Here is a 15455-nt window from a genome sequence, read left to right on the forward strand (position 1 = left end):
CTCTCTCTCTCTCTCTCTCTCTCTCTCTAACAGGATGTGCTATCCTCTTTATGGGATGGTGCATATAAAAGATACCTTGCTGCTAATAAAACAGTAGCCAAGAGAGTGGCGGCAACGGTCTCTCCCCCCCCCCCCCCCCCCCCCCCCCCCACGGTTTCCTCTCTCAATATCTTTGACCATGTGGTCCGACGCCATATAACCGTAAATAAAATATGTCGAGTGCGTCGTTACATGAACCATTTTCTTCCTTTCTTAATTTAGGACATATACTTTTGTATATATTGTCAACACCTGTTAAATACATATGGCAATATATCTGGTAAACCATGGGATGGGATAGGGCGCTGTAGGCCGCTAGGGGGCGCTGTTCAATTGGCACTATATCAGAAAATATTCAGTTACCCAAGTACTATGTGCATGCAAAGTGGCACAATTCTAACGCAAAACGTCTTTTTTATGTCCTTATCCGCCTGACTACTAAGACTATGTCAAAATTACCAAAAGTTTGACATCCAATAGCCGATGATTAACCAATTAATATGCTCTAGTGGTGTCGTTTAACAAAACAAACTTTAAATGCTTCCTTCCTGCGACCTATCTCACCTCAAGCGACCACTACCAACGAGCTAATTTCCGTCCCACAATGCATTTGGATGCACATGCACAATGTCGTATTTAGCTGGGATGGGGAGGGGGTGAGTCAGTATGGGAGGAACATTGGGCAGTTGCCGTGTTTCAATTTCTTAAAGACCACCATATTTCAATTCATTTATTATTTAAATTTTATATTAAATATCAAGCACGCCGCCCTGCGTATGCACTTGACAGTGATATACTGTGTCTAGAACAGCCCCCTCCCTCTCGCTTTCGCTTTCTCTCTCATCTTCTCTTATCTCTCTCCCTTCTCTTCTTTTCTCCTTCCCCCTCTCTCTAATCTCTCTCTCTCTCTCTTCTATTTCTCTCTCTGCTCTATTTTTTCTCCCCTCTCTCTCTCTCTCTCTCTCTCTCTCTCTCTCTCTCTCTCTCTCTCTCTCTCTCTCTCTCTCTCTCTCTCGGCCTCGGTGGCGTCGTGGTTAGGCCATCGGTCAACAGGCTGGTAGGTACTGGGTTAGGATCCCAGTCGAGGCATTAACCGTAAAAAAAATGTGTTGAGTGCGTCGTTAAATAAAACATTTCTTTTTTCTTTCTCTCTGCTCTATTTTTTCTCCTCTCTCTCTCTCTCTCTCTCTCTCTCTCTCTCTCTCTCTCTCTCTCTCTCCTCTCTCTCTCTCTCTCTCTCTCTCTCTCTCTCTCTCTCTCTCTCTCTCTCTCTCTCTCTCTCTCTCTCTCAGTGATGTTTCATTGATACCTTTTTTAAGTCTGGTATCAGAATCGCGAGGTAGACACCGACTGTAACGCATCAGTGCTGCTAGATTTTTTGGTCTGGCGAATTAAAGCTACAAGTCGCTTCCGGTACATCCTGCTGCACGTGATATACAGGAAAACGTTGATGGAGTAGTTCATCTGTTCGAGGGGTTGGGCCACGTATCGCCACGTTGTCAGCATCTGAAAAGAAAGGAATGTTTGTTTAACGCAACACACAACCATTTATAAAATAACACTACAAAATTTTGACATGCTTTTTGAAATCTTGCTTTGATGATTACACATAGGTTAACCTCTGTAGTATTTAAATTATCCATTGGTTTGAAGTTACTTGATGTATGTAGTACTAACTCATAACAGCTGTACAAGTGGTATAGTGCCACTTGTATAACAACGCAAAGCGGCGACTAGGCATGAGGGCTGTTAACTAACCTATGTTGATTTTTACACGGTTCTTGTCAGTTGAGTGCATGACCCTCTCAACAGTTGTATCTTTCATATAATATATATAATCTGACAGTAAAGTTTGTTTTATTTAACGACGCCACTAGAGCACATTGCTTTTTTATCTTATCATCGGCTAATGGACGTCAAACATATGGTCATTCTGACACTGTTTTTTTTAGAGGAAACCCGCTGTCGCCACATAGGCTACTCTTTTACGACAGGCAGCAAGATATCTTTTATTTGCGCTTTCCGTTAGGGAGGATGGCACAAACCATGGCCTTTGTTGAACCAGTTATGGATCCCTGGTCGGTGCAAGTGGTTTACACCTACCCATTGATCCTTGCGGAGCACTCACTCAGCCGGTGTATTGAACTGCATGGAGTAATTAACGGTGGGGTGTAACATTAACCACTTTGCTGCACATTTGAATCTACAGCCAGTAGGTTTCAAACATATAATCATTGCTTCACTTGGTCTAGATAGTGGAAGAAGAAACCCACTGCCTCCACGTCGGCTACTCCAAACGAATTACAGCAAGTGGTCTTTCATAAGTGCTAATCCCGTAAAATTATATATATTTATTATGAATATTTTTCATGTAGATACTATGATTTGTCGGCCCAAATCGGCTCTTTCGTACCCTTCAAAAAGAAAGAAAGAAGTGTTTTATTTAACGACGCACTCAACACATTTTATTTACGGTTATATGGCGTCAGACATATGGTTAAGGACCACACAGATTTTGAGAGGAAACTCGCTGTCGCCATTACATGGGCTACTCTTCCGATTGGCAGCAAGGGATCTTTGATTTGCGCTTCCCACAGGCAGGATAGCACAAACCATGGCCTTTGTTGAACCAGTTATGGATCACTGGTCGGTGCAAGTGGTTTACACCTACCCATTGAGCCTTGCGGAGCACTCACTCAGGGTTTGGAGTCGGTATCTGGATTAAAAATCCCATGCCTCGACTGGGATCCGAACCCAGTACCTACCAGCATGTAGACCGATGGCCTGCCACGACGCCACCGAGGCCGGTCCTTCAAAAAGTGTACAAACTGAAAATATAGAATGTTTTTCAACCCGACTAAGGCCATATTTGTTTTTTAAATGGGCCTCGGGGTCAGATCAAAGCTCCAGAATTGATGCGGTGGTGCGGCTTTTTTTTAAAGGATGGATTGCACAGAAAAAGGGTATATTTGATACCGACATAAAGGCATACTGTCACAGACCGCTGACCTATTTAATGGTCTAACAAAGTATTACCTGAACAAAAATAATTTGATTTGTCCCTAAATGTACTTTATTCAACCATCTTCATAACCACCATACTCCATTTATTAATGACATTTTGTAAAAATAATTGAATTATGGCAATGGTCCAACTAAAATTGCTGAGAGGGATGACATGGATTTCACTCCATCATAGTTCAGTTAAGGTGACGCAATAGCTGGATTTGGTTTCCAACAACTAATATAATTTTTATTTATTATCCATTCTTTGAGAAATAAGGTCCTTAAATATGTGACAGTATGCCTTAAAGAACATATTTAAATTGAACTCAGAATGCACGTCCTAGTTTATGCGCGATGGCATTTTGGTTACAAATGCGGTTTTTCGAATTAGGAAGACAAGCCTGGCAAAAATCGACGTCACACTGTGGGAGATTAAAAAAAAATGTTGCCGCTCGAGGGTTAAACACAATAACTATTATTTTTACCCACAGAGGGTAATCGTCAGCAGGAGTGGCTATTGTGGTCAGTTTGACTAATGCGATAGTTAAAGGGACATTCCTGAGTTTGCTGCATTGCAAGATGTTTCTGACTAATAAAATATTTCTACGATTAAACTTGCATATTAAATATATTTTCTTGTTTAGAATATCAGTATCTGTATATTCAATGTGTTTCTGGTCGTCTTAATATTTGTAAGAAGCCCAGACCGGATTTTGTCTTCAAATAATTTCGTACATAAGAAAAAACTATATTTTAGGAACTAAAATAAAATTTAACATGGTGCAAATATTAGAATGATCAGAAACACGTTTAATACACAGCCACTAATATTTTATGCAGACAAATATATTTAATATGTAATTACAATCGTTAAAAACTATTTTTAAGTCAATAACATCTTAAAACTTGCAGCAAACTCAGGAATGTCACTTTAAAGGGATTGTCCTGACTTTGCAACCATTGCAAGATGTTTCCGAATGGCATCCTTTTTTTGGAGACTAAAATGACTTTTTAAATGCATTTGATTTTGTATTACAGTACCAATGTCTGGATATCCAATGCGATGGCGGTCGTGTGTTATATAAGCAACAGTATTGTGGGTGTTTTAACCACTTGATAACAAAATTATGTATAGATATTTAGGTCAAAACACCCCACCACACAGTTTTTTAATTTTACTCTTGAATATTTATATTGCTATTAATTATCATTTCATTGACACTTTCATCTTCTTTTTTTCTTCTTTTTTATGTCAACTCATGATGTGTGAAAACCCTATTTTCATTCTGGAATAGCAATCGAACTCTTTTGTATAAACCGCTGAAAGAGTCCAATGAAAGAAAAACGTCTGCTAAATACAATAACAATTATTTGCCTCATTTGGAACATCTTATCTGATTTTATCTTAGTCTGACAATCAAAAGCCAATGTATATTTGTGCTGCGGTGACGTTAAACATTCATTTATTTATTTACTCATTCAATTCATTTCTTACACACCCGTTGGTGAGAACACCATCGTTATTTTTGGTTACACATGATTGTTAACACATGTACGTGTGTTAACAATTTCAATACATACGACTGGCTGCTCCTAGGTGATGACCAGGTCACCAATGCCATACATCCAATGAAAAAACTACACGATGGAAATCGATTACATTGTGACGTATAGTTAATCTGACATTCATGTCTGTGACGCGTAAGTCAGCTACAAGTGCAATGGCTGTAAATAACTTTTGGTCGAAAAAGATGTTAAAATTTGCTTAAAACCTGGTTTTTGAGGATATGTAACAAATAGAATAATACATTCGCGTCCGTTAGACACAATTTATCTCACAACTCGTTGTTTAAAAACGTATCAAACTCGCTTTTACTCGGTAGATACATTTAAAGGGACATTCCTTAGTTTGCCGCATTGTAACATGTTTCCGACTAATAAAATATTTCTTCGAATAAACTTACGTATCAAATATATTTTCTTGTTTAGAATATCAGTGTCTGTATATTCAATGTGTTTCTGGACATCTTAATATTTATAAAAAGCCCAAACTAAAATATATTTTAGGAAATAAAATGAAATTTAACCTAATACAAATATTAGAACGATCAGAAACACATTTAATATACAGCCGCTAATATTGTATGCAGAAACATATACTCTTCAAAAGAAGAAACGCAAAACCACATTGTCGTAACATTTGGAGAATTGATTTAATTATTGAATGGTGAGTCCGATAATTACCAAATGTTGCAGGATTGTTCACAATTCACTCTAGTCCATTGTGAGTAAGTGATAGGACACACCACCAAGGTCAAGGTCATCTGGAGTCAATACCGGGTGTGGCCTCCGCGTGTGTTGACAACTGCCTGGCACCGACTCCCCATTGAAGCAACCAGAGTACGGATGACGTCCCGGGGGATGGTGGCCCACTCGGCCTGCAAGGCTGCTGCCAGCTCGGGCAGGGTCTGGGGCTGTGGTTGGCGCTGTCGGAGGCGTCGGTCCAACTCGTCCCATAGATGCTCAATTGGGTTCAAATCCGGTGATATCGATGGCCAAGGAAGGACATTAATGTTGTTGTTCTGTAGGAAAGCCGTTGTGAGACGTGCTGTGTGAGGCCTGGCGTTGTCATGTTGGAACACTGCGTTGGCGTTGGCCATAACTGGAACGATGTGTGGCCGGAGGATCTGGTCAATGTAGCCCTGTGCATTCAGGTTGCCCTGCACGTGGACCAGGTCAGTTCTGCCAGTGTGTGAGATGGCTGCCCACACCATGACACTACCCCCGCCGAATCTGTCCACTTCCTGCACGCAGTTTGCCGCATAACGTTCACCACGACGCCTATACAAGCGACATCTTCCATCATGACGTCGGAGCAGAAATCGGTACTCGTCACTGAACCACACCTGTCTCCATCGCAGTTGAGGCCATTGTCGATGAATCTGGCACCACTGCAGTCGGAGTCGACGGTGTTGTGGTGTTAAGATGACACCTCGAACTGGACGTCTGGCACGAATTCCTACCTCACGTAGGCGGTTCCGTACGGTCTGGTCGGATATCCTGCGCAAACCTGGTATTGCTGCGGCTGTGGAGGTGGCAGTAGTCAATCGTTCCCGAAGGTGGCGTACCCGGATGTAGCGGTCCTGCCCGGGGGTAGTGACCGTGGTCGACCGGATCTAGGGAGGTCACGTGTTGATCCATGTTGCTGGTAACGGTCCCCACAGTCTGGAGATGGTGCTTGGGGACACATGGAATGCCCTTACGGCCGTTCTGGATTCGCCTGCGTCTAGTCGGCCGATGGCATTGTTTCTCTGCGGTTCACTAGACGTGGCATGTCCTGGATTGTCAACTGTCGGCCAGATACAGAGGCCAGGCAAGCGAACACCCTGCACTTTTATACTGTCGGTGTTCATGTTGCACGTGCAGACAACGCACGTAGTGGTGACATGGTTTGCACGTGGCTGCGTTTTTGCGAATATTCACATTTTGGAACTTTATTGTACAGTAGCTGCGTTTTATCGAATGTAACCGTGGGAATGTGTTTGGGACATGCAATGACCTTATATTCACAAAGCATGAACCGGTAGGAAACATAAAATCGGAGTTATAACCCATTTGTACCCTTTGCGTTTCTTTTTTTGAAGAGTATATATTTGATATGTAATTACAATCGTTAAAAACTCTCTGTTAGTGGATAACATATTAAACATTGCAGAAAACTCAGGAATGTCCCTTTAAAACAACTCGTTGTGAGATAAATGGTATCTAACGGCCACTCATGTGTTATTCTCTATATATCTACAGGTTTTTTGTTTTACTAGGAGCATGCCCTTAGTTATTGGAAATAATGTCACTAGGCCGCGCAGTTCTATATACAAAATGTATAAAGGCAACACGCTGTTACTCTTTTTCTTTATTTGATTGGAACAATGATGGATCTTGTTTCGTATTCATTACTAACTATTCTACAACGACTTCATTTGTTAATCCTGCTATTCGGAAAAAACAACAAAAATGTCATAGTGAAAAGGTACTTTGCCATATCACTGTTGGGGTTCAAAGCAAACTATAAATGTTTGATGACACAACAACATGGATGTAATGTACGTAATTTAGTTGATGGGAAATAACTCTTTAGATCCTTCTTCTCAAATAAACACCATATGTGAATCGCGTTTTTCTGTGTTTATTTTGTAGGTTTTCTTTAATTTTTAAAATTGAAAAAAAAAATAAATCATTTACTATTTTTGTGTTAATTTCTTTAAAACCTGACATTTACAAGAAAAATGTGGTGAACTGATATAAAGTTGGGAGCGATGAAGTTATTGGTATAGTACAAAAAATGTATATATACTAGGGGAGAACTGATGAAATCTGGGAGAACTGTTACTGGAGGCGAACTGGCTTGGGGCCGAAACGTCTAACCTACAGGGGCGTAGCGTGATCTGGACCTGGGGGGGGGGGGGGGGGGGGGGTTTCGAATATGACACAAGTGGACCTTTTTCTATTTTGTTTTTACACCACCAGAAACTCCATATGTATAAACCTGTATGTTTTAGTTCTTAAAGAGGACCATTTGCTTCAGCGGGGGGTGGGGGTGGGGGTGGGGGTGGGGGGGGGGGGGGGGGGGGTGGGGGGGTGGGGGGGTGGGGGGGTTCGTCCGAACCCCCGAACCCCCCTAGCCTACGCCCTTGACCTATGTCCAGTCAGCCGTTTCTCGCTAAAGATATTTCATTTCATATCAACTTATTACTTATTTTTGTGCTTATAGGTGTTTGTTGTTTGTAGTAGCCCAAACCGGATTTTACCTCCCAATAATTTCGTACGTACGAAAAAATATATTTCAAGAATATTTCACGAACTGAGTGCTACAAACATTATTAATACATAATGAAAATATATCTATATTCTTATTGGTAAAAAACCCAAACCCAGTCACATGACCTTCCGTAAATAGTGATGTTTCCATGAGACGGACGCACCGGTCCGACCAAAAGTGATATTGCCCTGGGAGAAAGATGAGACAAAATTCTATCCAATTAATGAGTAGGTAACGTAATGCAACGTCAACTTCTAATTCTAATGTAAACAAGCATAAACTTGTGACAAAACGCTTTGCTGTCCTTCAACAAAAAGACAACATCTTTATGCATACTGAATTTAATTCCGCAAATACCACATAGACAAGGTCAGTAATTGTCAAATTGTATAAGGAATATCTCGCATTTTAGAAACTTACACATTGGAATCGGCACTCTCAGGATTTTATGTTACAAATAAAAACTGCAGTTGCACGTAATCAATAACTGTTCAGTTTAAATGTATGTTCAGATTTATTATATTTTATTTTTTATTTTGTTATTAATATGATTTTGACACTGTTGCTGGTCATAGTGTCACTAATTTAATTTTTGTCTTCGTAATGTTTCAACTGGTTATTTCCGCATTCCTCTGCTTGTCATACGACGTCATAGAATTAGGTGACGTCATTAAATCTCATTAGAACGCATTGCGGGGAAAATTATAAGAATTAGCGTATTTGATTCTGATAAAGGTTATGCCGAGGTCAATATCAATTTCTTCGGTCCATAAATAGAGGATAATAAACGAGTAACCAGTTATTATCAAATGTATGTCCCGAGTGAAATAATTTTCAGTTGTCACGAGCTTTAGGCATCCATGAAAAGGATGCTCCTTAACTCAGCCATATGCATGGGGCCTACAAGTTACGGGGTCGATCCCGCTTAGGTGCATGAAACAGTGGGCAGACCTGGCACTGGCTAGTATGTATTGATGTATGAATATCTATATATTGTATCTATGTTGAGGTTGACGATTACATACATAGATATTAACGCACTGGCGCAGGAAATAATTAAATCATTTCTGGCCTCACAAATTGTCCCATGCCGTTGCTGGGACTCGAACCTATGGCACCGAATCGCCCGCAAATTGCAGACTTTCCGCGATACCTTCTGACCTATTGAGGCATCAATAAAAAGGATGTTCTTTAACTCAACCATATGCATGGGGCCTACAAGTTACGCGGTCGATCCCACTTACATGCATGAAACAGTGGGCAGACCTGGCACTGGCTAGTATGTATTGATGTATGAATATCTATATATTGTATCTATGTCGAGGTTAACGATTACATACATATATATTAACGCACTGGCGCAGGGGATAAGTAAATCCTTTCTGGTCTCACACATTGTCCCATGCTGTTGCTGGGACTCGAACATATGGCACCGAATCGGCGGAAAATTGCAGACTTACCACGATACCTCCTGAGCTACTGAGGCATCCATAAAAAAGATGCTATTTACCTCAGCCATATGCATGAGGTCTACAGGTTACGAGGTCGATCCCGCTTACGTACATGGAACAGTGGGCAGACCTGGCATGTATGTATGTATGTATGTATGTATGTATGTATGTGTGTGTGTATGTATGTATGAATTAAAAAAAAAATAATAAAGTAAAAAAAAAAGAGAAAACATTTTGTTTGGTGGACCATGGTTAGAATGGCGAATGCTGCGAATGTCTTAAGATATCGGGTTTGTCCTGCAAAGGTTAGAATGGCGAATGATGTGAATGTCTTAAGATATCGGGTTTGTCCTGCAAAGGTTAGAATGGCGAATGCTGCGAATGAGCAGGATAAAGCCGATATCTTAAGACAGCGACTGGTTAGTTTATATATTCTGCAATCCACATAATACTAATAATTATACTAAAAAGCTATATTTGGGGTCAATGGTCGAAAATATAGAAATGTATCTATTCATCATATATTGACAATATATATTACAGTGATTGCATGATAAATGAGGTTATTTATCAGAGACTGTTTGTCGGTATCGTCAATATCATATATTAGGAATACAAATTGTATTATGCGAACCTCTGGCATGGATATCCTTTCATAAAAATAAACTAATGCTTAACGTTGGTTGTTGTTGTGGGGGTTTTTTGGGTTTTTTTGTTGGGGTTTTTTTTTTTGGGGGGGGGGGGGGATTCTGAACACTGGGCAGCTTTCAGTATAACGTTGCTATTGAAATCATCCGCAAACTGTGTGAATCGGCTAAGCCATTTACGCATATGTTTGGGGATGATTTTGTGTGACAACGTTATTATCACATTCATGGAGAATTGAACAACCCCATGTTGCTACAGCTGGACCAATGGGATGAAGTAAAATTGTAATGAACGTAACGGATATTCAATTATTCACATGCACAGCCATCGATCGTTTTTGTCAAACTGATGTCATCTACAGATTATCTACTATTGTATAATTTATCATTTTCTTTATATCATTTTATCTAATAAGAATCGAAAGCAATGATGTCCACAGAGTTTTAAAACAAATTGTTTATTGACACTACTAAAGTACATTGAGTTATTAATCATCGGCTACTGGATGTCAAACACTTGGTAATTTTGACATATAGTCTTAGTGGGGAAACCCGATAGTGGCGCACTGGCTAACGCACGTCAAATGATTGATTGATTGACTAATTGACTGATTAATTGATTTGGGATTTGAAACAAAAATCAATACTCCCTTTATATAAATGATAACACCCCCCCCCTCCCCCCAACAAAAAACAACAACACAACAACAACAAACAAACAAAACAAAACAAACAAACGCACAAATAAAACACACACACACACACGCTGTCTCTTTCTGTCTCTCTATGTGTCTGTCTGTCTCTCTCTCTCTCTCTCTCTCTCTCTCTCTCTCTCTCTCTCTCTCTCACTCACACACACATTCACACACACACACACACACACTGTCTCTCTGTCTGTGTCTTTCTCTGTGTCTGTCTGTTTGTGTTTGTGTGTCTCTCTCCGTCTGTCTGTGTGTGTGTCTCTATCTCTGTCTGTCTGTCTGTCTCTCTCTCTCACATACACACACTGTCTCTTTCTGTCTGTCTTTCTGTCTCTGTCTGTCTGTCCCTCTCTCTCTCTCTCTCTCACTCACACATACACACACTGTCTCTTTCTGTCTGTCTTTCTGTCTCTGTCTGTCTCTGTCTGTCTCTCTCTCTCTCTCTCTCTCTCTCTCTCTCTCTCTCTCTCTCTCTCTCTCTCTCTCTCTCTCACGCACACGCGCGCGCGCGCGCACACACACACACGGGATTTTTTTTTATATATATATATCCATAATGACCTTGGACGAAAGAAAGTTCTCTCCTAGGACGAACCCAGCGTTGTGTCCTATCCACGTCGGGGACGCCAGGATCACGAAGGCTATCGGCACACTCATCAACATGGCGGCTATTTTTGACGTCTGTTCCCTGGCGCCGACAATCTGGTCGTTCATCAGAGTCCTTCGCTTCCTCCGGATCTGCTGCAGACGACACAGGATCACCAAGGTCGTCAGAGGGAGGATACACGTCGGCAGCATGCCGCATATGATAGTCCCGGATATCAGCATGGCCTGGACAGTGGCGATATCAACTCCCTGTCCCACGTAGTTGAAGACGCAGAATCCATCATTTGAGATCCTGGAGGAGAGGGACCAGGCGGTGGAGAAGGCTAAAACACTGACGTAGATGAGGCCGATGACGAGTTTCGTGTTGCGCCTCGTGCAGATGAACTTTACGTGCAGAGGCAAGCAGACGGCCAAGAGTCGCTCGACGCTAATGAGGACGACCAACCAGGCGGACGAAGACTTGGCAGTTCGCCAGAGGACGGAGAACACGACGCAGATGACGTTAGACAGTGACCTGATGTCGAATCCGAACAGGTCGCTGAACAGTTTGCTCTGGAAGGGCTGGAAAAGAGTTTTCAAATACTCTTATTAAAGGGAACAGATCCTAGTTGTTAAACATTACGACATACTTTTCACTATTAAAGCCGTTTTTGATGATTTAAATTAGAAGTACTTACATTTTGATACTTAGAATATTCATTTTCGAACAACTGAAGTGTTTTTGTAATACCCCCAAATGCATTTTTCTTAATTCCAAAAATGCACGTTCGTCTGAGAAATGAAGCTTATCGAGACAAGCTCCAATTATATTTAGATTGTATTTCCCCGTTTAAACACCATAGGTTTTAGCTTCTCTCTGTTATAACCTTATCTAAATGTGTGTTTCAGGTTTGTACATTAATTAAACTTAGTGTCCACTTTGACGTGCTGAAACTAGGGTCTGCGCCTTGAAGTGTCGTTATGTTTGTACACCACGAATGCTGCTAATGGGAAAGAAAAAAAGTAGCGAGTTTCCTCTGAAGATTATTTGTCAGATCTACCAAATGATTGACATTCAAAAGCCGACGATAAATCATTCTAGTGGTGTCGGTAAACAAAACAAACTTTAGCCGCTGGAGGGACCTAATCTATTATTCAGGGAGTCTGAACTCAAATCTTCAAAGGCCTGACACACGTGCAGTTTGTGTGGTGTTGCGATCATATTAAGGGGAGGGACATAGCCCAGTGGTAGAGCGCTCGCTTGAGGCGCAGTCGGTCTAGGAGCGATCCCCGTCGGTGGGCCCATTGGGCTATTTCTAATTCCAGTTAGTGCACCACGACTGGTATACCAAAGACCGTGGTATGTGCTATCATGTCTATGGGATGTTGCTTAAAAAAGATCCCTTTCTACTAATGGAAAAAATGTAGCGGGTTTCCTCTCTAAGACTATATGTCAAAATTACCAAATGTTTGACATGCAGTAGACGATGATTAATAATGCAATGTGCTTCAGTGGTGTCGTGAAAATAAAACTATATTTTTAACTATCATATTAAAATCTTGGCCTATCAGTCTTGGTTCTAGACGTTTATGGTTTAACCAGAGCCATAACTGTCAAAAACAACCGGCCTCGGTGGCGTAGTGGTTAGGCCATCGGTCTACAGGCTGGTAGGTACTGGATTCGGATCCCAGTCGAGGCATGGGATTTTTAATCCAGATACCCGACTCCAAACCCTGCGTGAGTGCTCCGCAAGGCTCAATGGGTAGGTGTAAACCACTTGCACCGACCAGTGATCCATAACTGGTTCAACAAAGACCATGGTTTGTGCTATCCTGCCTGTGGGAAGCACAAATAAAAGATCCCTTGCTGCTAATCGGAAAGAGTAGCCCATGTAGTGGCGACAGCGGGTTTCCTCTTAAAATCTGTGTGGTCCTTAACCGTATGTCTAACGCCATATAACCGTAAATAAAATGTTTTGAGTGCGTCGTTAAATAAAACATTTCTTTCTTTCTTTCTGTCAAAAACGGGTAAATTGCTATGAAAGTCAAACTTAATCTGTAACAGAATATGGTAAAGTTATTTACACAATTTCATCTCTGTAGCATTGCGAAAAAAAGTCTATATCTGGGGCAGACGGACAGACAGAGAGACAGACAGACAGAAGGACGGTGACGGTGACGAAACCTGTAGTCCCGTCCTTTTCATTTCATTTCTAGTTAGTTTCGTGGTTATATCCAATAAAGGTTCAACACGCTTTCCTGGGCATACACCTCAGCTATCTGGGCTGTTTTTCCAGAACAGTGGGTTAGTTATTTTAATTGTTAGTGGTTAGTGAGAGAGAAGAGGGTGTAGTGACCTTACACCTACCCATTGTGTCGTTAAAACCCGCTCTGGGTGGGAGCCGGTACCGGGCTGCGAACCCAGGGCCTACCAGTTTTATGTCCGATGGCTTAACCACGATACCACCGAGGAAGGTGCCTATCAGTCTTGATTGTAGACGTTTAACAAGGGCTATAACTCTGTCCAAAACGGGTAAATCGCCATGAAAGACAAACTTGGATTTGTAACAGAATATGGTAAAGTTACAATCTGATTAAAATTAGCTCTACTGGTCTACCAGTAGATCTAACAGCATTGTGTGGACTTCCATGTCCAGGTGACATTTCATCTGTAAATAACAATTTAATTATCGACCAATTACACTTTTCCTTTTATAGCGTTATTCGGGAGCATATAAATTCTAAACATATCGGGTGAGACTATGTATGCAATAGGCGAACTTGTTGGTCTATTTTCAACATTAAAAACAAAAGCCAGAGGAAAATGTGCAGTAATTGATACTAGTATAAACAGATTTTATGGCTATACCATCACGGGTTTTTGGGGGTTTTTTCGTCTTTAAACGAATTTTATATAAAATTTTATTTATATTGAAATTAGTTTCCGGCATACATCGTAATTCACCCGAATCATTTCGTATACCCTCGGCATAATCCCGAATGTTTTCAAATTCTTTTCAAATCACTGGCATGATTTCGCAAATAAGGTTTTGATTGGTCGAATGAACTCCAACTGGGTGCTGTTAAATCCACAGGTAATAGTAATTAACCAGTGGAGCTAATTTTAATTAGATTGGTAAATATATATACGAAATTCAGCTCTGTAGCTTGTAGCATTGCGAAAAAAGGTCCTGAAAACTATATGTGTGTCAGACGGATGGACAGACAGACAAACAGACAGAAGGACGGTGACAAAACCTGCAGTCCCTTCCAGTTACAGTGGTAGGGGACTAACAAGCACCAAGGTTCGTGCTTATAACACTTAGGTCTCGACTCGATCTCAAATGACGCCACGCGCATGAAATTTGTATGGGGTTGCCATGGTGATAAAGTCTTAGACTCTGTTAGTCTTGAGTTTATGTCCTAAAAGTTTTATAAGCGCCAGGCCTGGCCAAATATACCTGCATAATTAGGACAGCAGAGTCGGAGACGGAAAGGCAGATGATTATAAGACTTGAGGTCAGGACCCGGAACTCCTTCGTCAGCATGATGACCACGCTCAACGTGTTTCCGACAATCCCCACCACGAACCACACTGGGATGAGGACGTACTCGACCTTCCGAAACACACCTATAGCTCCTTCAGTCGTGCTCGTCGCTGCTGTCGACGATGGTGTAGAAGTGACGTTGTCGTTGTCGGGATAGGTCTGAGTGTCGTTACTGCTCATGGAGGTGGAGGTAGACTGGGTTGTTGGATAATCTCCGCTGGAATTGGTCGGGTGGAGCACATCTGTTGTCTCGCTTGAATTTAAATAGAGCTGAGTGAGGTCATCACCACCAGACGTTGTCATTGACGGCAACATCAAAATCATGGCTACGATGAAGATCGTGAATCTGATTTATAAAAAGAAAAAGAAAAAAAGAAGGTAAGTGTAAAAGGAAAGGTGCGAACTTACGACCCTTACAGTGGTAGCCAAACGCACCACTTTATTTCATTTTATTAACTGATTTTCGTGCTTATATCCAATTAAGGTTCAAGCACCTTTTTAACGATTGTAATTACATATCAAATATATCTTTCTGCATAAAATATTATTGGCTGTATATTAAACGTGTTTCTGATCGTTCTAATATTTGTACTAGGTTAAATTTCATTTTATTTCCTAAAACATTATTTTTTTTGTACCTATGAAATTATTTGAAGAAA

The 15455-nt window shown here is 41.1% G+C and overlaps 1 protein-coding gene across 1 annotated transcript; it reads right to left on the reverse strand.

Annotated features, from left to right (window-relative positions):
- Positions 1-1365: 1365 nt before the first annotated feature.
- On the reverse strand, positions 1366-15120 carry LOC121371955 (growth hormone secretagogue receptor type 1-like). The gene is made up of 3 exons (XM_041498220.1): positions 14710-15120; positions 11225-11830; positions 1366-1545 (listed from the first exon to the last, which is right to left on the reverse strand). Exons 1-3 carry the CDS (start codon positions 15118-15120, stop codon positions 1366-1368), a joined length of 1197 nt encoding a protein of 398 aa, XP_041354154.1.
- Between the last annotated feature and the right edge of the window lie 335 nt (positions 15121-15455).

Source organism: Gigantopelta aegis, chromosome 1 (genome assembly GCF_016097555.1).
Source record: "Gigantopelta aegis isolate Gae_Host chromosome 1, Gae_host_genome, whole genome shotgun sequence".
Taxonomy (NCBI): domain Eukaryota; kingdom Metazoa; phylum Mollusca; class Gastropoda; order Neomphalida; family Peltospiridae; genus Gigantopelta; species Gigantopelta aegis.

What these genes read in the sequence shown, in the direction of transcription:
- LOC121371955 (XM_041498220.1), bottom strand. Translation starts at nt 15,120, where the DNA reads ATGATTTTGATGTTGCCGTCAATGACAACGTCTGGTGGTGATGACCTC. An exon ending in CTGCTGTCCTAATTATGCAG is followed by an intron (nt 11,831 to 14,709) that starts GTATATTTGGCC and finishes ACTCTTTTCCAG; the next exon opens with CCCTTCCAGAGCAAACTGTT. An exon ending in AGAACTTTCTTTCGTCCAAG is followed by an intron (nt 1,546 to 11,224) that starts GTCATTATGGAT and finishes CTTTCTTTTCAG; the next exon opens with ATGCTGACAACGTGGCGATA.